Source organism: Neomonachus schauinslandi, chromosome 12 (assembly GCF_002201575.2).
Source record: "Neomonachus schauinslandi chromosome 12, ASM220157v2, whole genome shotgun sequence".
Lineage (NCBI taxonomy): Eukaryota > Metazoa > Chordata > Mammalia > Carnivora > Phocidae > Neomonachus > Neomonachus schauinslandi.
The window spans coordinates 93169133-93193315 of record NC_058414.1 but is presented as its reverse complement, the minus strand read 5'-3'; the positions used below and the strand labels follow the sequence as shown (position 1 = coordinate 93193315).

General features: G+C 47.0%; 2 protein-coding genes across 5 annotated transcripts in view; one reads left to right on the top strand and one right to left on the bottom strand.

Annotated features, from left to right (window-relative positions):
• The window catches only part of DENND11 (DENN domain containing 11), a 46022-nt gene extending 38292 nt beyond the window's left edge, over positions 1-7730 (top strand). The window contains exons 9-10 of one of the 2 annotated variants that reach the window (XM_044920101.1): positions 1776-1990; positions 5052-7730. In XM_044920101.1, the coding sequence (XP_044776036.1) occupies positions 1776-1971 (196 nt within the window). In that variant the 3' untranslated portion in view covers positions 1972-1990; positions 5052-7730. Of the gene's footprint in view, positions 1-1775; positions 3740-5051 lie in introns of those variants that run through there. The other variant, XM_044920100.1, reaches the window with a different exon arrangement.
• A 1840-nt stretch (positions 7731-9570) lies between these two features.
• AGK (acylglycerol kinase) overlaps positions 9571-24183 on the bottom strand; it is an 81457-nt gene continuing 66844 nt past the window's right edge. Inside the window, exons 11-17 of one of the 3 annotated variants that reach the window (XR_002480467.1) lie at positions 23558-23615; positions 19709-19856; positions 19203-19300; positions 13657-13727; positions 11667-11751; positions 10837-11307; positions 10563-10620 (exon numbers count right to left, since the gene is read on the bottom strand). Coding sequence is in view for 2 of the 3 variants with exons in the window: in XM_021692849.1 (XP_021548524.1) it covers positions 10483-10620; positions 11667-11751; positions 13657-13727; positions 19203-19300; positions 19709-19856; positions 23558-23615 (598 nt within the window). In the remaining variant the exon portion in view is untranslated. Of the gene's footprint in view, positions 10621-10721; positions 11308-11666; positions 11752-13656; positions 13728-19202; positions 19301-19708; positions 19857-23557; positions 23616-24183 lie in introns of those variants that run through there. The other 2 variants (XM_021692849.1, XM_021692850.1) reach the window with 2 other exon arrangements.

Genomic DNA, 24183 nt, shown 5'->3' with positions numbered 1-24183 from the left:
TCTGTATGGAGTCCACCGTGAGCCCTGAGGTGCCATCGGGGGACCCCCCAGAGGCGTTAAGGAGAGGAGCAGGGAAGTTCAGAGAAAACGGGAGTCCTCATGTGTCTCTCCATTGAGCGTTCCCTGCAGATGTCCGCTGCATAGACGCCTCTGTCCTTCAGGCTCAGGGGCTTCTCCTCCGTCGCCTTGTTCGAATAAAACCGTTCCTCGCATTCAGTATTACGGGGTAGTCAGAAATTTTAACTTTTTTAAAAATTTTTTGTTTTTTTGTTTTATTTATTTATTCATGAGAGTCAGAGAGAGAGATAGAGAGAGGCAGTGGCAGAGGGAGAAGCAGGCTCCCCACCTAGCAGGGAGCCCAATGCGGGACTCGATGCCAGGACCCTGGGATCGTGACCCGAGCCGAAGGCAGATGCTTAACCATCTGAGCCACCCAGGTGCCCCAGAAATTTTAACTTTTGAACCCAGTGAAAGCTCTTTGCCCCAGATGTGTTGGTGGTCGGGGCAGGAGCCATGGTCTGTATACCTCACGGCATTTGTCTCGCTGCTGAGCGGCTGTGTGAACCAGCCCTCCGCAAGGAAGACGGAACCGTGCTTGGAACAGACCGTCCTGCCAGCTCCCTGTTCGGTCTTCCTCCCCCGGGTCCTGGCGCGCGGGCGAGGAAGGGCCCTCGCAGCTAGGACCGTGCCTGCCTCGGAGGTTGAAAACGTCACGTTGACATTTCCACGGAAGGGTGGTGCTTTGGTTCTGATGGGGTGTACTTTCCAGTCCTTCCGTGGTGTTGACGTGTGACAGTGTTTGGAATTGAGCAAAGAGCCCGCAATGTCGTCAGGGTCTGAGACATTCCCCTGCATCTGAAATTTCTGAGCATTGAGAGCTTCTTTGGGCCCGAGGAGCCTTTGCCGAACCTGAGAGCCCTGCGGGTACAGCTAAAAAGTCCAGACAGTGCATGCCTTTTCTGAATATGGCTTGTATGTTTACGTAGTACCACAAACCCGTGACATTCGAATCGTGCTCCGTGTATATCCCACCCCCCCAACCAAAAAAAAACCCACCAAGGATGATGGGGGGCTATGGTGGGATGGGTGCCTACAGCTTCCATGTCCCCGTCACCCCTCTCTCCCAGCCTTGTTGGCCGTGGAACCTCCCCAGGCCTGCCCCAACTTCTGAGCCCCACCTCTGCTGTGTACACAGCCAGCAGCAGCCCAGTATGCCCTGCGCCGGCTCAGGCTGGGGGGCCCGGTGCTCAGGCTGGGGGAGCTGGTGGCTCAGGCTGGGGGCCGGTTCAGGGCCCTGCTCTGTCCCCGCTAAGCCTCGCCCCTGCTGCTGGCTCCAGTGGCCTGTCCCCGGGCTTTGAAGGTGAATTTTAGTTCCTCACATTCAGTCTTGACCTCAGAACCGCATCATCAAGGGGCTTTGGGGAGTTTTGTTTTTCCTTTCTCTTCCCCTTACGACCGGGAAGCAGAGGAGCACGGTATCTATAGTAACCTTCTGCAGGAAAGTTGGGCTTTGGCACTCAGGCCATCACTGGTTCAGAGACTTGGCCAATCATACGGTGATTAACGCCCATGGTTTCTTTGCTAAACTTGGTGTCCCTTTAACAGCCCTGGAACTTTGATCCTATTCCCTTTCTCAGGGGTATTTCTGAGTTTGAAACCATTTAAAATCATCTTACAGCAATGTAGTTTTGGTTCCTCATGTGTGGATTATTGGGTGACTTGTTTGTTTTGGCTTTTCTGCCCTCCCTTCCCTGTGTCTTATCTGGTGAACGCAGGTTTTTCCTAGAGCAAAACAACCGGATATTTCAGACTTTGCTGGAGGTGTCCGCCAGTCAAGATAAAACCCTGACCGCTGAGCATGCCCGCGGCATGGGTCTAGACCCACAAGGGGACCGGAGCTTTCTGATGGACCTGCTGGAGGCCTACGGCATCGACGTCATGTTGGTCATCGACAACCCCTGTTGCCCATAGGAAGAGTGGGCCAAGGCTGGTGAGCCTTTCTCGCGTGGGGATCTCACGCCGGGCCCCAGAAGACCTCATTTTTTTATTAAGTTGACGCACAGGACTATGGTTTCTACTTTCCAACAAATGTGATTTTTGCAGTCTCCTTTCTTCCCCTCCTTCCTAGTGGTAAGACGAGACCACCTTGGTTTTATGTCCTGCTTTGGTACGATGTGGGAATCTACCACTTTCTCCCAGAACTGCTGCCTGATTTGGTGATCAGAGCAGATTCTCTCATCTCCTTGTTGAGTGACTTGACGGGCTGTGGTGAAGGCCATCTATCACTAGGAGCGGGCCAAGCTCTGCAAACACTGGGGCAGACTCCTCAGAGAGTACCTTGAGTACTCGAGAATGAGAGAGCTGTCCCGGACGGCCGTGGATGTGCATCTCCTGGAGATGGAAGCTAGCTAGACCTCATGACCCTTCAAGGTTCTTCTCCGTTGCGGGAGTTCAGGGTTGGGATCAAATCCCTCTTCCTGTTCACTAGGGCAAACCTGCATCTTCTCTGTTCATGTGGGTAGAGACCTCAGAGAGGAACAAAAGGATGTTTCTGTCGCTAAGGATGAGCTTCTCTGAGGACAGAATGACAGGAAGAGGTTTCTTACCAGCCAGCTGGAAATTCAAATTGTAGAATGAAGCCTGGAAACTTCCCTCAGAGTAAATTAGTGGTGGCCCCTCCCTGTGATACTCCCTTCTTTCCCCAAGTCCCTCTCCTCTAGGGATGGCCCTGGAGCTCGCAAGCAAACTCATTTTACGGTGTAGTTTCCTTGAAGGGCTAACTATCCTCTTGGAGTAATTTTGGTATTTTTAAAGAGTAATGTTTGTTGCTACCAAAGGCAGAGCAGTTGGGGTTCAAACAGGAGAGAGAAGATGTTTCTCCATCTGAGAGTTCTCTGGACACATCACTAGCAGAGCTTCTGGATCAAAACCGAGACTGACTGGATTCCGTAGTCAAGCAAGGATCTGAGCTGGTTACTCCGAGTCCGGAGCAAGACTGTGTACCAGCTTGGAGCCCTCACCGATTTCTCTTTTGCAAAGATGACATTCCTTGAGCTAAGTAGTTGGGGCCAGACACTAACACGTGTGTCAAGAGAGTGAATTTGACAGTGCCTTCACCCAGGGAAGTGGTTGGAACCCCTGGGTGTCCGTGGTGAGTTCACCTGCATTCCCCTGACATGTTTTGGTCTGAAATGACTCCTGTCGGTCCCTGTCTCTTCTCTTCGGCCGGGCCATTCCAGGGACACCAACTTGAATGAGACAGGAGTAGTTTGAAGCCAGCTCTCGTGAGTAGATTTGAGGTCTTTTTGGCCATAGTTTAGGATTTGGACTTGGGCTCCTGGATTGTTGGTGACAGTTTCTTCCCTTTGGACCTTCTGCCTGGCTGTGTCTTTGGCCTAGCCATCCACGGATCCACGTCTGTGACCGGGTTCCAGCCGGGCTCATACAGCAGAGAAATAACCTTCGAATGGATGGATCACACGTTTGATCTCAAGACTAGCTTTTTAGGGCTCATTGCTTTATTCAGAAATATTTTCACTGTAGCTCCTTGATACGGGATTCAAGACTAAAGAAATTCACATGGGCAGATGCAAATACATCCTGGTTAATCAAAGTAGCATCTTTGATGTAAATATGTAAGTTTGGGCATTGAAATGTAAAGTGTACAACTAATACTCTTTCCTCCTCCGTGTGGGTTTAGCCATCATTTCAGTCAGATGTATTTTTACAAAAGAAGTTTCACCACCTCTTTCCTTGAAGAGCAGCCTTCTCTTGTCTCTGGGGAAGGAGCAGCCTTTCTGGCCTGGGTCAAGTAATGGTGACTTTCTGTGGTGTCTGAAGGCTCAAGGTTTTCGAAGTTGGGGGGGTGGGGTGTGTCTCAAGCAGGGGCAGGGGTGACAGGAAAGGTCGGATTCTCTCGGTGGACGTAGGCCTCCTTCCTCAGGACCCGAGGGGTCTGTTGGAAGATGACTGTCTCTAAGCACTTCTGCGCGCAGACACTTGTGTTTCTGTGGAATTGTAACTCCAGGTCACAAGTACTCGTGCAAAGGTCATAAGGTGAAAATGAGGTTCCGGTATTTTCCTTTGAATGGTGGGTAGGGCTCCGGGCTCCTTGCAGCTCCGCACTCTTCCAGGTGGCTGTGTGGCCTCTCTGTGCGGTCCCCTCACACTCATGCAGGGGGAAGGGGGATGGGCGCCGGGGGGAGTGTACAGGCGAGCCTGGGCTCAGCTGACCCCAAAACAGAACTTCTCCCCCACCCACCCCGTATCGCTTTTAAGAGAGAACCCAAGGACTCTGTCCTTCCCTTGCAGCTTCCCTCTGGGCCAGAAGTCCGGCGCCACACCCCCTGGCCGGCTGAGCAGCATGCCCGTTGGCTCTGTACTCCCCGTGGTCACTGTTCACTGTCCCCCGAGCGTCTCTTGCCTCGATTGTGATACGGAGCCTCTTGCTTCTGAGGTCACCTTTTGAAGACTTGCTCTGTACCCGACTCTGCTCCCATCCCCCTGCCCTCCCCCGTGTGTCCGGTTAGCAGCCCACTCAGCATCATCTGCTGCCCCTCTGCTAAAAGGGGCCCGGGGGTGTGGGGTACCTGGCAGGACTCCCCGCGGTGACAGCAGAAGCGAGAAGCCGCACGGACCTGCTTTTCTGCCATTGTTGAACGGTTTCCTTAAAAGCCTTCTGCTTTTGTTCAGAAGACATGATCGGCAGCCTTCTTTCCTGCCTCATAGATCCGTAAGCTCTGGAGGGGCAGGGATTCTTACCACGGACTCCTGAAGCAGGGCTGGAAGCCGAGGGTGGAGGAGCTTGACCGATGATCGCCTTCTGCCCCCCTCGACTGTTGAACCTCATCCCCCGCCCCCACTCCCACCCCAGCTGGCTTGGTCCTCCCGAGACATCTGGGCTGCTGTCGTTTCTGAATTGAGTCTGACAAAAGCCAGGTGGCAAGGTGCCTTATGGGGCCAGGAATCCAGGCTTAGGGTTTATTGGTGTCCAGCAAAATGTGACAGAGTCCTATTAAAGTGGGGTTTGTTTTTTTTTTCCAATTCTGCAGGCTTGGCAGATGGTAATATTCAGCCTTGGAGAAAATGTCCAGTTGTGCTCTGGCGTAGGATTCTCTCTCCAGAAGGAGTCAGAAACGGTAGGATTTATCTCCTACGAGAACCAGAAGTGTGGGCCGGACAATGGTTTAGCATTAACGATGGCTTTCATCAGGCACGAAGCTCTCCTCGGGCCTGGTGTAGATCTGTCCACGGCGCCACCTGGGGCCTCGTCCGGTCCTCAGTCAGGACATCCATGAACGAGAAGGCACCTGCCCCCCCCACGACTGCCACCCAGCATGGCAGCTCTTCTTCCGTTTGGCCAGGGAACGGGTGCTGAATTCATTGATCATGATAGAAATCATTGAGCCCAGAATCTGCATCTAGAACTTACCTTGTGTTGTTCCCCATGAACATCAGGATGGGAATTTTCAGGGTAGCGCAGACCATTCTAAATACCACCTGTGCCGACTCATTTGTCAGCATAACTACCTGGTATTTTCGCCAGAAGATAAAGGTAAAGATGAATCATAGCTGAGTCGCTGTTTTTCATTCCGGTGGCTATGAGGATGAACTTGCTATTTGTCTTGATACGCTGAAAGCCTTTCTAACACAATAAAAAGATGAGATTATTCACCTTGAAGCTGAGGCCTGCAGGGAGCCTTCAGTAAAGGGCAGTCGTGAATTAAACTTCGGCGGGGCAGCAGCCCTCTGGATAGAGGCAGGGACCTCAGGGACCTTTTGTTTTCCTTTTTTTCTGAAACTGTATAGCCCAGGGAATGGATTGAGACGCTTTCTCCAAGTCCCTGGACAGATCAGACTTGCAGAGGTAAGGGGGCAGGAGGGTGCTGAATAAATCATAAGGCGATGGTCAGCTTGACCGTGAACTTTGTTTCGTTAGCCTATCAGTTCTGAAACAGGCAAGAAAGTCAACATGGGGACCAACGTGTCATGCAGGGGCTTTCACCTCCCTGTCCGGTTCCTCGCTAGCAGGCTCGGAATCTGTGAGGTCCAGCCCAAGGATCTTTCCAGCGCACCTCTCAGCAAGGCTCCTAGAGCCGGACGCTGCCCTCCGCTGGCCCGACCTGTCCCTTCTCATTTCAGGGAAACCCTTTTCTGATTCAGGTAGGGGAAGAGCAGGAGTCGAGGGCTCCTCTTACTCCTGAGTTGTGGATTTTTGGTATTCCATTCTAAGACTCATATACCTCTGTTCCCAGGAGCTGCTAGAGCACCGAGTGTTGGGAGAAAGGCTGTGAATTAAGTTAATATTTTTCTTATAAGAAATGGGAGTCTATTTTTCTATCGATATTACTATGTGATGAATGGAGTGTGCAGATGTTGAAAGGGAAGGAGATTTCAAAACTATAAGCCTCGAAATGCGGAAGTTTTGTCATTTGGAAGCAACTGAGACCCCATAAAAGTTTTACTACTTGTTTGCGAGCATGAATAAGGAGACGGTGCTGTGAAGTATTAACCACACTCTCTAGGAGATGAATGTGATGGTCCTGGGGAGGATGACGCAGTCCCTGACCTTAAGGAAAATTCTTTTACAAAGCATGTAAACGTGATAATGCTGACTAGTGAGCCTCTTACTGGAGCGGTGTGGTTTTATAACCTGGCACTTTAATTCTTTTCTGGAGCCGGAATACAGGGGCAGTTGGATGAAACTGCACATTTAGAAAGGAAGTAAGAATTTTCTAGTGCTTATAAATGATGATGGGGAAATAAAGCCCTTTAGAGTTATCCTAGAAGCTCAGCATAACATGGGCTATTAGCGGTAACATAACCTAAATTCAGAAAATTTATTTACTTACCACGGTAGAAGGATAGGTGTGAATTACTTACGTTGGTTGTAGAATTCAGGTTTAGACTAACGATACATTTACTCTGCTTTTTTGAGGACAGGTGGGGAACACGGGTAGGTTAGGGCCTTAGAAATTAGCCAGGGATGATCCACAAAGTGAAAAATCCACACAGTTAGCTGGTTGCAAACATATTTCATTGATGTTGGAGTGAAAACTTCCTTAGGCCAAATCAAGCAAAGATAAAAAGAGACAAAAATTTTGAAGGTGGCATCAGGAATAGTTTATATAGGGTGCCCACAAAGACCATCATTAGGAAGGGTATAGATTCTGTGCTTCTGAACAGACTAGGGGTGTAGAGGAAAGCAAAATTAACCCCCTATTTACCCAAGCTTGTTGGCTAAATTTTTTGTTACAGGTCCGGGACATAAACCTTTTCTGAAAAAGGAATAGTTGTAGCCTTGGAAAATGGTTTTTCTATTTTTTTCCCCCGTTAGGATCAGCATAGCCTCCCTTTCACCTTAAGTGTCAACCCCCTATTTTGATTAATACCCCAGCATCGGAGTTAGAGCAATAAGAGATACTGAATCTATTTTTGTTTAAATTCTTTACCTCATAGTATGAAATTAGTAAGACAGTTGATGATTTTACCCTGAATACTGGTGCAGAGAGGTATGTTGTTCTGTTTCGAATGGTAAGAATTTTAATGGCCTAAAGAAAGCTGGGGTTAATCCTGAAGCTAGGAGTAAATGTTTACCTGATTTTGATCTGTGGTACCAGGAACATCCATGTATATCCTGTCTGTATATCTCTGAGCCAAGCTGTGGGCAGAGAGGTTGCTAGAACTATATTTACAGAATATGGTTTTTACAATTAAAATTCACATTTTAACACGAGCATGTGTGCTGCTGTCCTTCCCTGGCCCGAGAGGTGGGGTCTGTGCAGGAAGGAGGGGTGGCCTGGGGTAGGAGCAGGACCGGAACGCGGACCTCACAGTGACGACGGAGCCCCCTGCCCGGCGCGTCTGGTGCCTGTTCTCCGTAAACCACCTCCAGGTCCGGGGGAGCAGAGCCGGGCGTGACGGCGCCGTCCAGGAGAGCCAGCTCTGCACGCACGCACGCGGCCACACGCTCAAGTTTTAAGGCAGTGCAGGGTAAATTCCTAAGGTCGCTGGCTCTTGTGTTCAAAGCCGGCTTCCCCCTTTCCGAGGTCCGTGACCGCCCGTCTGACGTCCCCTACTTCCTCGGGCTGGGGCAGAACGGAGGGAAACCCTTGCATGCGTAAAGAAAGTGCCAGCACGTCGTACCTACAGCTGTGGGCGCGGACCAGCCACGGCGCTCAGCACACGGCTTGTGTAGAGAAAACAGCTGCTGGGCTTTTATTAGAAATCATCCTAGCTTTTGAGTAGAGCCTTGCAGAAGATTTGTGCGTACAGGAGGTGGGGGGCCCCGGCTCTCCGCATCTCCGCATCCGGGGCCGGGCTGACAAGGCGCCCTCTGCGCTGCACTGTGGCTGTGTCCTTCCCGTGGACGCTGTGCAGCAGGACCGTGGCAAGAACAAGGCCGTGACCGATAAGGAAACCGTTGTTCTCGCAGGAGCTAGCCTGAATCAAGAAAGCGAAATCCCCAGCAGGGATCACAGATTTCAAAAGGGATAAAAATAGTGATCTCTTAAATACCCTTCCCCGATCCTACATCCCATTATTTCAGTGGGCGGATCAGAATCGCTAAACAGACGCCCCGGTAGCCAGCCGATCAAGGACGAAGCCAGCCAGCTTCTGTGCTGGTCCTTCACAATCTATCAGAAAACCACGATGGTTCAGGACTCCCCTGGCTCCTGGAGAAACGTTCCCCCTCCCCTCTGTGGGCACTGTGGAGCAGCGCTCCTTCTGCAGGTTCGCACCCACCTGTTTTTGGGCGGTGAAGCACAGCTTGTAAGAATCAGAACCTCTGAAAAATCAGAACTGAACAGGTAAGCCTGGTGGTTTGTGATCTTTCTTCATACACTTTATAATCCTTCTAAGCATTGGTCTTCACTCTCCAAGGGATTCATGGGGCAAGGTATACGCGTACGGTCTGAAAACTGATCTGCCTGGGGAATGAGCCTGTGGCCAAAGCCTGTGAGTTCTGCTTCCCATTTCCCCCCTTCACCCCCATCCTCCCTCCTCATCCATTCTGGGCATTGCCCTCTGGAGTATGGAAACCTCGGGGGCAACCAAACACAGGAAAATCCTGATAGTACTATTAAAAATCAATGATTATAAAGCCTGGCTTACAGATCCTTAGCAAATCAGGTACTTTCTAGTTCTCTGCTTTCAACAAACTAAAGGAAGATCTAATCAAGCTACTAAGTTCAAAGAACTGTATGACGTTAGAATTCTTTGTCTTGTCTAATTTAGGTGCTTAGATGTACAAAAAAATGAAACAAGGACTATAAATGGTGTTGAGTCCTGTTTTAATCTTAGCTGTAAATAACGTTCTTGAACTCAAAGTGTTAGTTTTTAATTATCAAAAATTCGCAGTATTGTTTTCATCAGTTGTATTGCAGTAATTATAACAGTTAATCCTGTACTGAGTTAACACTAAAAAATTATTTCCATGTATATTTTTTGTTGGCAAGAAAATAGGGCAAGTGATAAAATTTCAGGCCTGAAAATAGATTACAACAGCATTCTTTGCTGAAAGCGGAATGGAAATACCAAAGAACCTATTGGTTTATGTTTGTAAATGGAGGATACGTGTCAAATTGCTGTACATTTAAATTGCACCAAATATGTTTAAAAGAGTGATATAACAGTTTTATTTTAAAACAGTATTTACATGACACCAGGAAACACATACTTTGGCAACTCTTAAGTTGTTATCTGGAAAGTGAGGGGATACATGATCTTTCGAAATACTTTTAGGGGGTGCATGAGCATAATAGTGGGGGGTATGCTTTACAATGCTGAACAGGTGAGGTTGGGGGACCTCTTAGAATAGAAGCACCTGGGGGAGGGTGCCTGCTTTTTAAAAATGCAGATTCCTGGGCCCCAGCCTGAGTGACCAGGATTGGGGTGGGCCCCAAGCCCGTCAGTTTTCAACATGCACCCCCAGGTGGTTCTCATGCAAACCCATAGTTAAGCACTGCTATAAAAAAATAATACAAACTAGCCATTTACAGTTTTTCAGCCTTGGCTGAAGAGGGAAACACCTCCCCTGTTTTTGGATTGAGGGAAGAACTGAAACAAGCTTAATTTGAATCTGAGCTCAGAAAGTAGCAGCACCCATGGAGAAGCCAAGAAAAAGGACAGCAGCGGCGGGGGGAAGGCCCCGACGGTGGCTGCACGTGTGGGGACGACCGAGGTCGGGCCCTTTCCCAGCGGAGAGGCGGGGGGGGGCGGGGGGGCGCCTTCTCTCCGGGCTGGGTCGCAGCCGAGGCAAACCACCACGGAGGAGGGAGCAAGGCGCACAGCCAAGGCTGAGCATGCGCTAGCGGGAGGCTCGGAGGACGGCAGGGGGAGCACTGCGAGGGCAGGGTACTTGCCATGGAGGTGCCCTGGGGTCCTGTGACAACACTGCGGGGACAGGGGAGGCTTCAGTTCCCTTGTGGTCCCATCCGAGGCCTGAAGTGCAGCGTGGGGGCGGCCGGCTCCCCCGACGGCTCACGGGGCCGCGCTGGGCAGCAGCTGTCCCCTCTTCCTGGGATCGCAGAAGAACTGCAGCTTCCTGGGGAGCAGCTTCACCTCCACGGGCATGGCCTCGTACTCCTCACTGTCGATGCTGAAGGAGCCCCCCGTTCCCTGTGGAGGAGAGGGGGGTCTAGCACCTCTGCACCAGGAGCCGCTCACCACGGAGCACAGCATCCTCTCCGAGGACGGAGAGGGGCACGGGGCTGCTTCTGGAAATCTCCCAATTCTGCTATCCGCTTTTTGTCTTGGGGGGTGGAGGGGGGCTTCTATCGCCTCCCAGAGTATTTTGGGATTTGAGAAACAAGGCCATAATTTAAAAATACTTACTAGGATACAGGGGTCCTGCCGCACCTTCCAGGAATTCGTTAACACACAATGTTCTAGGACCTTGTCGGCCCTCATCTTAGGAAAGCTGTGATGCCCACTGGATTATTTTCATGGTTCTTCTTGAGGACTTATTAGCTTTATCCCTCAAGTACAGCAGCATTAATGTTACAGATTCTATAAAACCTTCCATAATTCATGCATTTAGTTCAACATTTGCTATGCTGAAACTACAGGGCCACCCACTCTGGGGGATAGCGTCTGTTTTACTACAGTCCTTTCTGAATACCATAGGGTAACGGTCCGGAGTCTGCAGAGGCCATCTGTGGTAACTTTCTCCTGAGGCATGACTCCTAGAATAACTATAGAATTTAGATCATATTCCTAACATTTTCCTCTCATATAGGTTATTCTAAGCTTGGCATTTTATACTACAGGAAAACTCAGTGCCATCCCAAAAACGGTTTCCAGATCCTGTGTTTAAAGAAAAAGAAAAGTAGGATCCATGATGAGTATCTGCCAACTAGAGAATTCTCTGTGTCTTACAACACAGTAACCTCTGCACAATGTCCATTCAGAAAAATAAAGGCTCAGGAGATGTAAAGATCACATTATAGAACTGTGGCTTACAAATGCTGGAAATCTTCAGGAGTCCCCTGCTCAGCCCCGGACTCAGAAGGGGATCCTCTCATCTCTTCAAGTATCCCTGAACATCACCCAGAGCCTGGCCAAGTGCTCAGCCCATACCAGGCGCCTAGACATGAGGGTCTGTTCACAGAAAGGAAGACGGACCAAGAATGAACCCAAAGCTGTGGGACGGGAGCCCCCCTTACCTCAGGAAGCAGCAGAGTGCACTGGCTGGCCTGGAGACACTCGGTGCCGGCCACACGCAGCTTGGGGTCCCTCACCTTTCTGCTTCTGTCGGTGTAGGAAAAAGCACGTTTGGACACCAGGGCGGGCAACTGCATTCCAATCACGAGAGCACAGCCAGTTCTTTTGTTGAGCTTAAACAGATGGACTCATGCTATGCTGAACCTTGGGTTTTGTGAATAACTTTCCCACAATGATTCTTGCTCAGCAGTGAGATATATTCTAGATTGAGAAGGTTAACTTGCTGTAGAGAACTGTGTGTGAAGTTAAGACCGAGTGATTTTGTACCTAATTCATGGGCTATTAAAAATCCTTTTAAAAATTAGAATGAAAATTTTTTTAGGGAAAGTACTAAACTTGTGTTATTTGGTACTTGTGAGTCTATCATTACTTGAACGAGAAAACATTTTTTATTCTAAAGCAGACATTTCTTTTACATTTTACATATGAACAACCAGTTCTTTCTGATTTTCTATATTCATATTAACAGTCTGCTTAGCATACTACTGTCTTTACCTTGGAGTAAAACTATCAGCCTACACACACACACTCCTCATGCACATATATCCTTGGGAGCCAGTCGTGGTCAGTGGAAAGAGTAAAAGTTAATCCAAGTAAATTAGTCCATTCTTTAGCATTAAATGATAACGTTAATTCTTTAGTATATGAAGCTTCAGAGTTTTCTAGAGCAACCTCACAATGTTCTATTCCAGTACCCAGAGGAAACAGACATTACTTAATCTCACTTCCTGTAGAGACCAAAGGTAACCGTGTTCCTGCTGCTGAAGATGACAGCAGTGATGCAGAACATAATGACTCACCTACATTAAGCAACATAATTGGTTTTTCTTTCTATTTTTGGATGTCAGTATTATGAAGGAAATTTGAGTACAGCTGGCCCCGTGGGCCAGACTCTCAATTAAGACAGTGTGAGACTTCTGGCCACTCTCGAGAAAGGAAAGGCTTTCCCTTTCTTCCTTCTACTACAGATAGCAAGGAAATCAAAGGCTGCAGAATCAGCTATTCAGCATCTGAAGAATTTGTACCAAAGGCAAGATCAACGCAAACCAGTGAAAGACGTTCTGCTGCCCGTGCGGTGCAGATGACCGAGTAGCCATGGAGACCGCGGGGCTACAGCAGAAATGTCTGCTCCCTACGTGGGCACAAGAGGGAGCTCTGAGACAAAGCACCAAACAACCTTGGCTGAGCAGATTACCAGTTGGCATGGCAACACGTGGGCTCCTAGGATGTGCTGAAGCTGGGTGGGGGGTTTAGAGCATTCTTAACCAATAAAACTCCAGCAGAGGTCGGGCTTAACAAATCAGACAGGACTGGAGGATATTTTCTAGTGGAAGAGGGAAAAGCCTGGAGATTGTGCGAAGTACTCCATACCTTTTCAGGTTTTCCATTACTGCCCTGCAAGTGGGGCAAGGTGGTCTGATGTGAGCAGTAACCGAAACAGTGAAGTGCTTCACCGTGAAAAACACTTTGCCACACATCCTCTCATTTGAGACTCAAAAACAATCCTGAGGTAGTTAGATGTGATTACAGTATTCCGTTCCATACACAGAGAAAGGGATCCAGAGACGTTAAAGGATCTGTCCAAGTCGTGAGGCCAGAACGTGGCGGAACCGAGATCTGTAGCCAGCAACTGTGACCCTGAAGCCAGAGTTCTGGACACTGGGCCAGGCGCCCATGAATCCTTATTCTCACTGGAAAGGCAGCTTGCCCCCACACACGGGTTTTTTCCAAAACGAACAGGAAAAGCCAAAGTAGGAGGAGAGGTACATTTTACTTGTCAACCCAAACACTTGAAAGAAAGAGGCTACACAGTCCCCAAACCACAGAAGTCCTCCATTGCTCTCTATCTTAGACTTCATGGGGATCCGGAATAGTACGTGCTAGAATACGAACTACTTAACCCGCATTTCCTACAAACCCCAGCCCACTTACCCTATAGTTATGAAGTCTCCTTTGCTGACAGTGTCGGGTTCAATGCAGATGTTCATAAAGTCTTCTTTGCTCTGCAAGGTCAAAAAGACTAACATTAATATTCTACATTTTGGCTAATGCAGCCTGTTGTCCTCCTTTAGCCTCAGAGGTTCATATTTTAAAGCTGTTTATTATACAGAGACCTTTACTTTTAGTAACTTAATCGTGAATATATTTCTTTCTTTTTTACATTAAGACCCTATGAAGTATAATTTACATACCATAAAACTCATCACCTCATCACTGCTTGCTTGTTTGGTTGTTTTGGTTTTTTTTTAAGATTTTATTTATTTGACAGAGACAGACATAGCGAGAGCAGGAACACAAGCACGGGGAGTGGGAGAGGGAGAAGCAGGCTTCCCACTGAGCAGGGAGCCCGATGCGGGGCTCTATCCCAGGACCCTGGGATCATGACCTGAGCCGAAGGCAGACGCTTAATGACTGAGCCACCCAGGTGCCCCTGTTTGGTTGGTTTTTACTACCCAGATAAGCTAAACAAAAACTCAGGTTTGTCGGAACTCGGAGTAGGAGGTTTGCGAAGCCCCGACACTACTCGTCACAGCTGCTGTGGTCTCTGGGGCTCCCTCCCCGGGGGTCAAGTTCCAGCCCGTCTACCCCAGCCAGCCTCCATCCTCACTGTGCGTCAGCATCACACCACACCTGCTGGATCAGCTTCTTGGTATGCAGAGCCCAAGTATGTGCGGGTTTGTTGGTTTGTTTGGTTAAAGATTTATTTACTTGAGAGAGAGAGAGTGAGCGCAAGTGAGGAGAGGGGCAGGGGAAGAGAATCTTCAAGCAGAGTCCCTGCTGAGCACAGAGCCTGACTCGGGGGGGCTCGATCTCACAACCCACGAGATCAAGACCTGAGCTGAAACTACGAGTCAGACGCTTAACAGACGGAGTCACCCAGGTGCCCCCCAAGTATGTGTTTTCAAATGTTCTACGTGCAGTTTTGATATGCAACCAGAGTTGAAGAGCAGCAATCCATTTCTGCCATAGTAAATTTTAAAAACTTCTCATTACCATCCACCAAAAGCTCTAGAAGAACTGAGCTACAAGGAAGTGGCTGTAAAACCAGACCGGGTCCTTGGAGCACTCCCCCCAGTTTACTACCAGTTAGTGGCTAACAGTACAAACCTGGCTCTCTATAAATCAGAACCAGTACTTCTGTGACTGCTTCAAATACAGGTACTGTTTCTTTTTGGACAGGTTCAAAAATCTGTAGCCCCAGGATAATCCATGAGCTGCTGAGAGCAGACAGCCTTTGCCGAAGAGTAAAGAGCACTACCAAAACGCAGCTCTCTCTCTCAGCCTGGAATTACAGAACATACAGGGGATGACTTGGCTCTAAGTTCACCTTTTATGCAGCAACTTACTGAGTGTCAACTACCATAAACTCTTCCAGGTGCTTGGGTTACATCAATGAACTAAAAAACCGAGTATTTCGGCTTACAAAGAATTTATCTTCTACTGGGAAGAGTGGAGGGAATAAACAAAAATAAATATATAAAATAAAATAAAATCTAACCATAATAATGAGTTATAGAATATATTCGAAGCATGTTAGAATGTATCAGTACAAAAACAGTAAATTATATATAGAGAGAAATGGTAAATTACGAAATATATTAGAAAATAAGTACATTAGAAGTATATGAGAGTTCATTAGAAAAATGAGAGAAAAGAATACAGAAACATCAGATGGTGTGGGTGGTAGGGGTGACATTTTTTTTTTTTTTTGAAGATTTCATTTATTTGTCAGAGAGACAGCACAAGCAGGGGGAGTGGCAGGTTCCCGCTGAGCAAGGAGCCCGATGTGGGACTTGATTCCAGGACTCTGCTTAACCAACTGAGCCACCGAGGCATCCCACAATGAAACCTGTCTACATCAGAAGTCCGACAACAACGCCTGCTATCACTACGTCTACTGAACACTGTAGTGAGGTCCTGGCCAAGGTAGTAAGGTGAGAGAAAAGATCAGAAGGCTAAGTATTTGAAAGGAAAAACAAAACTTGCACTATTTGCAGTTGATATGATTGAATCTATACAAAATCCAAAGGAATCCATAAAATAAACTTAGTAAGAATTTAGTTATAAGGTTGCTGATTCAGTATAAAAAAAGTCAATTACATGTCCATCTAAATCAAATATTTAAAAACGAAATTTTAAGGATACTATCTACAGTAGCATCAAAAATTAAGATAACCAGGGGTGCCTGGGTGGCTCAGTTGGTTAAGCAACTGCCTTCGGCTCAGGTCATGATCCTGGAGTCCCGGGATCGAGTCCCGCATCGGGCTCCCTGCTCGGCGGGGAGTCTGCTTCTCTCTCTGAACCTCCCTCCTCTCATGCTCTCTATCTCATTCTCTCTCTCAAATTAAAAAAAAAAAAAAAATTAAGATAACCAGGAATATATCCAGCAAAAGGCAAAATATTAGAACTATAAAACCTCACTAAAAGGCATTCCCAGCCAAATGAAGAGCCATGCCACGTTCATGTAACAGAAGAGTCAATATTAGAGAAGTATCATTTTTCCTCAAATTGATCTACAAGTTCAGTGTAATCCCGTGATCAATATAACAGATTTTTATGTGGAACTTAATAAAAGAAACCTTTTAAGGGATTTATAGAGGCCAAAGAGCCAAAAGTAGTCAAGAAACTCTTTAAGAAGAAAAACATAGAGGGACTTACTATAAAACAATGATAATCAAAAGCGTAGTAGTAACAGGCTTCGACGAACAAAGCAACTGAAGAGAGAACCTACAAACACGCCCGTGTACACCTGCTCTCACAGCATAAGAGGGGCTTACTGCAGATGGGGGAGGGGGAGGAAGAGCATGTTCAGTAAACGGTGCTTGGACAACTGGCTTTCTATGGGCAAAGATTATAAGCCTTACCTTACCTCCATCATTCGCAAAACTCAATTATAGGTGAAAGTGTTTCTCTTTAAAGTAAAAATAGAATCATGTGATGTATATCACAGCAGCCTGGTTTTTCATTTAACAATATACGATGAATATCTTTCCGTGTCAGTAAACAGAGAACACCTTAAATAAATGTACCAGAATGGATTTAATCAGTCCCCTGGTTCATTTGTTTCACATATTTTGCTATTATAAATACAGAGAACAGAGCTGTACAAGAGATCCTAATTTCCACACATTGCACACCCCTTAAAGCCTCTTTGACTCTGAATGTACTTTTTTAAATGATAAATGAGTTTGGAGCTATCACATGGCAGCTTCATTGTCTTTGAATATTTTCTTGCATTTGCTTTTATTTTTACGAAGAGGTATGGAAACAGAAAATGAATGTACTGCTCCTTGTGATAAGCGGCACAGAATCTTACACTCTCATAATTGGCACTGAGATCAAAAGGACTCGGCACTCTGCATGTGGCTAATCTGGGGCCACAATCACACCCTCAAACGAACTCCATCCATTCATTGGTATTCCGTCATCAGAGAAAAGAACAATGTAAAAAGAACAAGAACAAAACACTAGAAATACCTATTATCAGAGATGGGGTATAAAAGCAATGTATAATTAGAAATTTCATCTTTCTTTTTGAAATTCCTCTGGAATATAATCTATTTTTTTATAACCTTAATACATTTTCACCAGTGTTTGCAGAATTCCATCATGTAAGAAATAAGGGAATGGCTACACTATGTATGTGTATGCATCTGATTATTCCTGTAGGAGAAATTCCTAGAAATAGAAGCACACCCTGGGCCCTATTAAGTCTGTTTTAGATGCTTCAGAGAGACCAGCAAGACACCATCAAGAAAGGGTGTTCTGATTTACAGTTCCAGCAGAAATGCATTAGCACCCATTTCCCACCCACACTAACACGGCACACCCTAGCATGCTTAATTTAGGACATTTCGTTGTTATTTTAATTTGCATTTCTTTGATGTGAGCACTTTTTCTGTTTCCTGACCTATTACATGCATATAAAAGTATGTAAAATTCTCAGGGCAGTGGCTGGCAGATAGTACATATTCAGCAAATAGAAGCTATTTTTCCATGTTTATTTCCTTTGTGAATTTCTATTCTTGTCCTGCCTGTTACTTATAGGAGTCCTCTGTCTATTTCTTAAGAGTCTGTTGTAAGGAAAGCTATTAACTCCTGCTGTATCACATTCTTTTTCCCAATCTGTCCTTAAAAATTTTGTTTATAGTTTCTTTAATCGTAAGTAGACAAATGCATCAATATGATTTTTGCCTTAGACACCATGCTTAGAAAGGCCTGGTCCTCCCCTGAGTTTATATTGATAATCACCTCGATTTCACTCTAGTGCTTCATGATTTTCCTAATTTAACTCTTCAACCCAACTAGAACTTAGAAGGTGAAGGGAGCTGTGTTACCCACATGTTATACAATGGACATATGTTACTTTTCTAATTAGAAAACAACTCACTACTCTACTAATGTCAGAGTCGAACTCCGGGCTGCATGCGTACGTTCATCACCACGTTCAAGTCTACATGCAGTTTCCAGACAGACCAGGTCAACTGTGCACAGACGACCTGGATGGGTCCCCAGGACAGGGTAACTTTTCTATTCACATTCTTGCTCATACAAACTACTCAGGTTTTTTCTACAGCAGGGATCAGAAAACTCTAGACGGCCAGGGAGTCGGTATTTGGGGATTTGGGGCCAGAGAGCCTGTGGCAACGACTCGACTCTGCCATCAGGACATGAAATCAGCCACAGACAGCACGTATATGGATGAATGTGGCTGTGCCAAATAAAACTTTTCTTATGGATATTGAAACCTGGATTTCGTATTCTTTCTGCGTATCACAAAAAATTCTTTTGATCTTCTCACAACCATTTGAAAATGTAACATCAATTCTTAGTTTGTGTGCCACCTAAACAAAAATAGGTGGCAGACCAGTTTGTCAATCTCTGCTTTTATTTCGACATTTTTTTGGTGTCTTGTCAATAGCACCATCCAGAACTTTCTGCACTGACAGAAACGTTCTGTATCTGCGCTTTCCAGTACGGCAGCTATTCACCACATATGGCCTATGGGCACTTGAAATGAATGCTAAATTTTATTTAATTCAAACAGCCACGGGTCTAGCAGCCACCACACTGGACCGTGCCTGTCAGCAGGGCAGACTCTATGTATATGTGTATATATATTTTTTTCTCCTGGGGACCTAAATCCATATACTTAATATAGTCACAAAAATAATGGGTATTCACTCAAGTAAAAGTTCCACAATTTTTTATTCCTGAGACAAAAGGGAGCAGGCTAACTTTTGATTTCTAAAGGCCTTCTGCCCTCAGTTCTCAGAAAGCCTGGTTGCTACCACGCAGTGCCCGCCCAGCCTGAAGCTACTGCCTCACTCCGCTGTTCTTCCTTAAACACCACACCACACCCTCTTTTCCCTGATCCTTTCCTCTCTCCCCCAAGTGGATAAAAAGAAAAATACCCAATTAGCAGAAGAGCATGTAGTCCCACAGCAAAGGCTTGGCTAGTAAAAGGGCACGCTCACCGTCAGGTCAAGCTGACTGTTCCGCGTCGTGATGGACAGTTCGATGGTGGACAGCTGCACTTCCTTCCAGACCTCGGGGCTCGCCTCTTGGGAGAGGGCTGTGTGGGGGATTAGATTCAGGTCAGTGTCTCCCGCTAACATTTCATCACTCTCGCACCAACGGTGAGCTGCTGGCGCTCAGCTTGGCCCGGACCCAGGCCTGCCCCTGGACTCTCCACCTCAGTTTTATTTATTTCATAGTTTCTTACGCCCAGGACGAAGAGCCAGGCTCAAAATGCAGTCTCTATACCCGAAACATCCCTACCAGAGCAGCCACAGAAACATAAAAGTCAGTCATGGTCTGTCACCAAGGAAGCATGCATGGTACAGCACAGGTTTGGGTCCTGCTGTGGCACAGGGGCCCTTGAAAGGCTTCTCCTGCACCAGGCAAGCGGCTCACACTGACGTGGGGGCTGCTTTAGGCAGCCCTGCACCGGCCAGGCCTCTGCAGCCAGCATGTGGCTCACCGTCCTGCGGCTGTGCCCAGTATGACGCGAGCCTGCGTAATATTCTCCTGTACAAAGATGGCCGCGGAGGGGTCTCGTCTGCTGCCCTGGGAGGTCTCTCCGTAGGTCCCGTGTACGAGATAGACGCTTGATGTGTCTGAGGCCACTCCTTTCAATGTGAAGAGAGAAAACTTGTCAGGCACACCCAAGGCCAAACCCCGGGAGGAGCTCTGCAGAGGTTAGTGAGCGACCCATGCCTGCCAGAAGGCGAGTCAGTAATCTCACTGAATGGCATGAGCTCTACTCTGGAGCTTGGAATCCTCAAGCTTTCTTTTCCTACTGAAGGCCGATCTTGACAACCATGAACTCAGACTCTAGGTTGTCTTTTACTTCCTGACACCCCAGTCCAGTCTCATCAGTGTCCACAGGAATAGTTAAAACACCCCCCTAGTCACTCAGCCCCTGATGTCCTAAGCCCCCAGCCACCCATTTCCATGGCCACATCCTGGTCCTTCCTGTTACCCAGAACTATTCCATCCTAGAAATCTAAAACCTTGATATCCTACTCTCTAACCACGTCCCATATTCTTCTGTTTTGTTTTGTTTTGTTTTTTTGACTGATTCTTTTGTGCCCAGTATGTCTCTCAGGGTGACCCACTCCCCTGTTCTCAGGCTTCCATGTGGTAAATTACAAAGGAATAACAATTCTGGCTCTTCTCTCTCTCTCTCTCTCTCTCTCCCCCCCCCCCCCCCATGAAAGTGGCTGTCCTGGGGACTCACTGCTTCCTCATGCAGTCAGCTTCCTATAGCAGTGTCTGCCCTGAAGGAGATGTTTTAAGGGGATGAATTCAATTTGGAATATTTGGAAATCTGATTGTGACCGCATTATCTAAGCTGTGCACCTTTACTCCTGCTGACATTTATAAAGCTGGTATTTTGATCTCCATCTGCCTGGTTCCTGCATTTGCTTTCATAACTTGGTTCAAACTCAGAAGAGGAAGAGAGGGGTGTTGTTTTTTTTGGCCCCTGAAGATCCAACCCCACACCAAATTTCCAATCCCATTGAGAATTCCAGTCCCTGACTAAACCATTTTCCCTCAGTGCCTAATTAACAGCTGATAACTTTAAGTCACTCTTTTCCCATCACTGCTGGTCCTGCTGTGTCTTTGGTGTTACATCATATGTGCCCCGAAAAGCCCCTATCCTGGATCAATCCTGTCACTAGGTTTCTGTACTTGCACATCGTGGCTCCATGTTAGTAGAGGGGCAATCCGGGTAAGTACACCTGTGCCAACTTCAAATTCTTGGTCTCGGGTCCTCAATGCCACTCGATAATCCTTCCACACCTCCCTATTTTCATCTCTCTTCAAAATCCCATCACTACCACCCACTTCATTTTCAACAGATCACCTTGCTTCCCACACTTCAGTGAGACCATCTCACTTCAGTGAGAACATCAGTGAGAACTGCCTAACGCTCTATAAATTTGTTTGTACCTGGACCTCTGCTCTAGTTCTCTCCTTCTCAAGGAAAAAGGCATCCCTTCCTCTGTCCAAGGCTGACTGGGCACCGTGGGCCCCGCGCCCTCCGACCTGCACGTGGGTTTTGCTGACTCAGCCTGGCTCTGCGTCTCCTTGACTCTCACCTCTTCCCTTTCTTCTTGTCTTTTGTTTCAGGGTAGAAAGACACGGCTCTCTCTCCAATCAATAAAAACAACACTCTGCTGGCCCCATATTTCTCACTAGCTTTTGCCTTTTCTATCTCCTTCCCTTCAAAGTGAGGCCTCTTGAAGGAGCGGCCCAGCCCTGCTGTCTGTACATCTTTATCTCCCTTTATCCCCTAACTCTCGTTGATGGGGCTCAGCCCCTCCACTTAAGAGCTGAGCTCTTAAGGCTGCCGAGGTCAGCGGGCACTTTCCCGTCCTGATTCCGACTCTGTGCTGCCGCTTCTTGACGCTCTGGCGCCCACTGGCTAGAGTGTCTCTCTCAGGGGGACTCACGGGGCCCTCCCCTTCCCCTCAGGGCTTCATGGGCAGCTCTGCGGCTCTTCCCATGCTTCCATTCTTCGGGGCTATCCCTGGCCTGTCTGCGCCATATGCCAAACGGAAAATTTCGTCTTCACACAGGTGATCCTACTCTAATATTGTCAGCGTTCAGGGAAAACTCTAGTTAGCAAACTAGTCTGGACCTCATCACTTCTCACCTGGCTTACTTGAACCATCTTCTATCTGGTACTCTTGTCTTAACCATCCACATGCAGTCACTTGTCTACACTGGTGACAAATAACTTTTCTAAAACGCAGATCCACTCATGTCTCTCCCATGCTTAAGACTCAGTAACTCCCCAGCGCTTTTATGGTGAAAGTCAGCCGCGGCGTCCCAACCTGCCAGGTCCTCCCCTCCCCTCCCCTCCTCCCCTCCCCTCCAACCCTCCCTTCCTGCCCTTTTGTTGCCCCCCAGCCATGGCCACGTGACATCACGACCACTTCACATGTCCTGGCTCCTCCACCTGGAATGCCCTTTATCTAGTCCTGTGTAGACTCAAACTTGAGTACCAAGTGTTCCCTGCCCTGGGAAGGTTGCTGCCCCTGAGCCAGATATGAATGCCCCTGCCCCCCAATCTGCTCCCACCTTATCTTTCCATACGCTCTCCCAGAACTTGCCAGACCCCTGATTTACTGGTCCCTCACACTCCCCAAACGTGCATCCTCCTTGAGGGCAGGAAACCTGCCTTACTTGACTTTGTATTCCAAGCAGATAGCAGGACTGGCCACACTAGATATTTGATAACTGCTGAAGAAATGCTGGAAAGAGGTTACATTCTCCCTGACTTGACAACTTAAATACGCAGCTACTCTACTCTCCCTAACTGCACCCCCACTCCACCACTGAAATTACTCCCTTAAGCAAGAGTAACAATGCATTTTACTAAAACTGTCTGCCTTCAGTGTAGAAAGGCATTGCCCTCCAAGTTCATGTTCATAATCATGTTAATCAGCTACCTCCAGTACTTAAGGGTTTTTTTACATTCCTTTAACACAACAAGAATTTATTTAGAAGGTGAAGGGACCTGTTTTCCAAATGTTATGTAATGGACATACATCACATACATCACATACATCATCTAATTATAAATTAGAAAAACACTTGATGCTCTGAATATTAACATTAGAACCAATATTTTCACTACAAACTTCATAAGCCAATTTTCAGATTGACCTGCCAACTTTTGAATACACTGCTTTGATTTGCATAAAAGCTGAACACGGGATGTTATCCACAGGTAAGGATGACTTTGCTATTAGCATTTTCATCAATACACACTGTCCAGCTTTTCTCTATGCCAACATTTTTCAGTGGACAGGCTATCATAGCAGTGCCCGATGGAATGTTCTCTGACGTTGGAAATAGTCTCTATTTGTACGGTCTAAGACAGTAACCACTACCCATATTTTGCTAGCACAGTTTGAAACCTACTCTATTATACACAAGCCTGTTCAATTACATACTTTCGGATGCAAATCTTCAATTCATTTCCAGATACTAATGTAGATACCCTTACAAATGATAAGATATAGGTCATTCTGCTCCAGGTTTGTCTGGCAAGAGTGAGTGAATAAGTAAGCAAAGGGAAGTGGAATATTAAAGAGAAATTAAGTATGAGTTTGGTAAGGGAGGGAATGAGCTGGTAGATGAGGAGTGATGGCTTATCCAACAGGAATGCTTCCTGCATTCGTATCTAAGTAAATATCCCCCATTTGGAACATGTCAGATGTATCCGTAGCAGGGAATTTTTAAAAATCCAAATCCACACATCATAGAGTAACAACAAAATAACACGGGAAATTCCTACACTGGAAATTGCATTTACCTTAAGAGTGCTGAAGAAGTGAGCTGCTTTGGTTTTTAGAGGCCCAAGATACCAGTACCTGAGAAAGATCAAGACAAAAATCTGATTAGAATATTAAGAGAACTGTCAACGTGATAGACACCATTCACGAAGGACAGTACGTTAAAACTGCACCTCTACTGTGGATACTCTTCACAATCACCTCTAGTGTGAGGGATGTACTATGAATTACTCTCTACTCACAGCTCTGGAGGCCTGGGGATTGTGCTTTCGCACAAAAAAGCAGGACAGTTTTTAATCTGCATTTCAATGTCGTGTCAAATAGGGCGTAATTAGTTACACAGTGCATAGATCTTTGCAATTTACAAGAAATACATAATCAGCGTCTCCCTGACTCAATTCACAGGTATCACCGTAATATACACTTTCAACCACAGAATGTAGCAGAGTCTACATTCAAGAGCAATGAGTGGAGGATGATGAAGCCACAATGAGATGCAGATGCTGGGTGGTCTGGTGTGTGCCTCACATGCTAAATGACTGGATCCTGTACACCATGTTCTCTCTCTCTCGCTCTCTCTCTCACACACACACACACACACACACACACGCTAAATGACTGGATCCTGTACACCATGTTCTCTCTC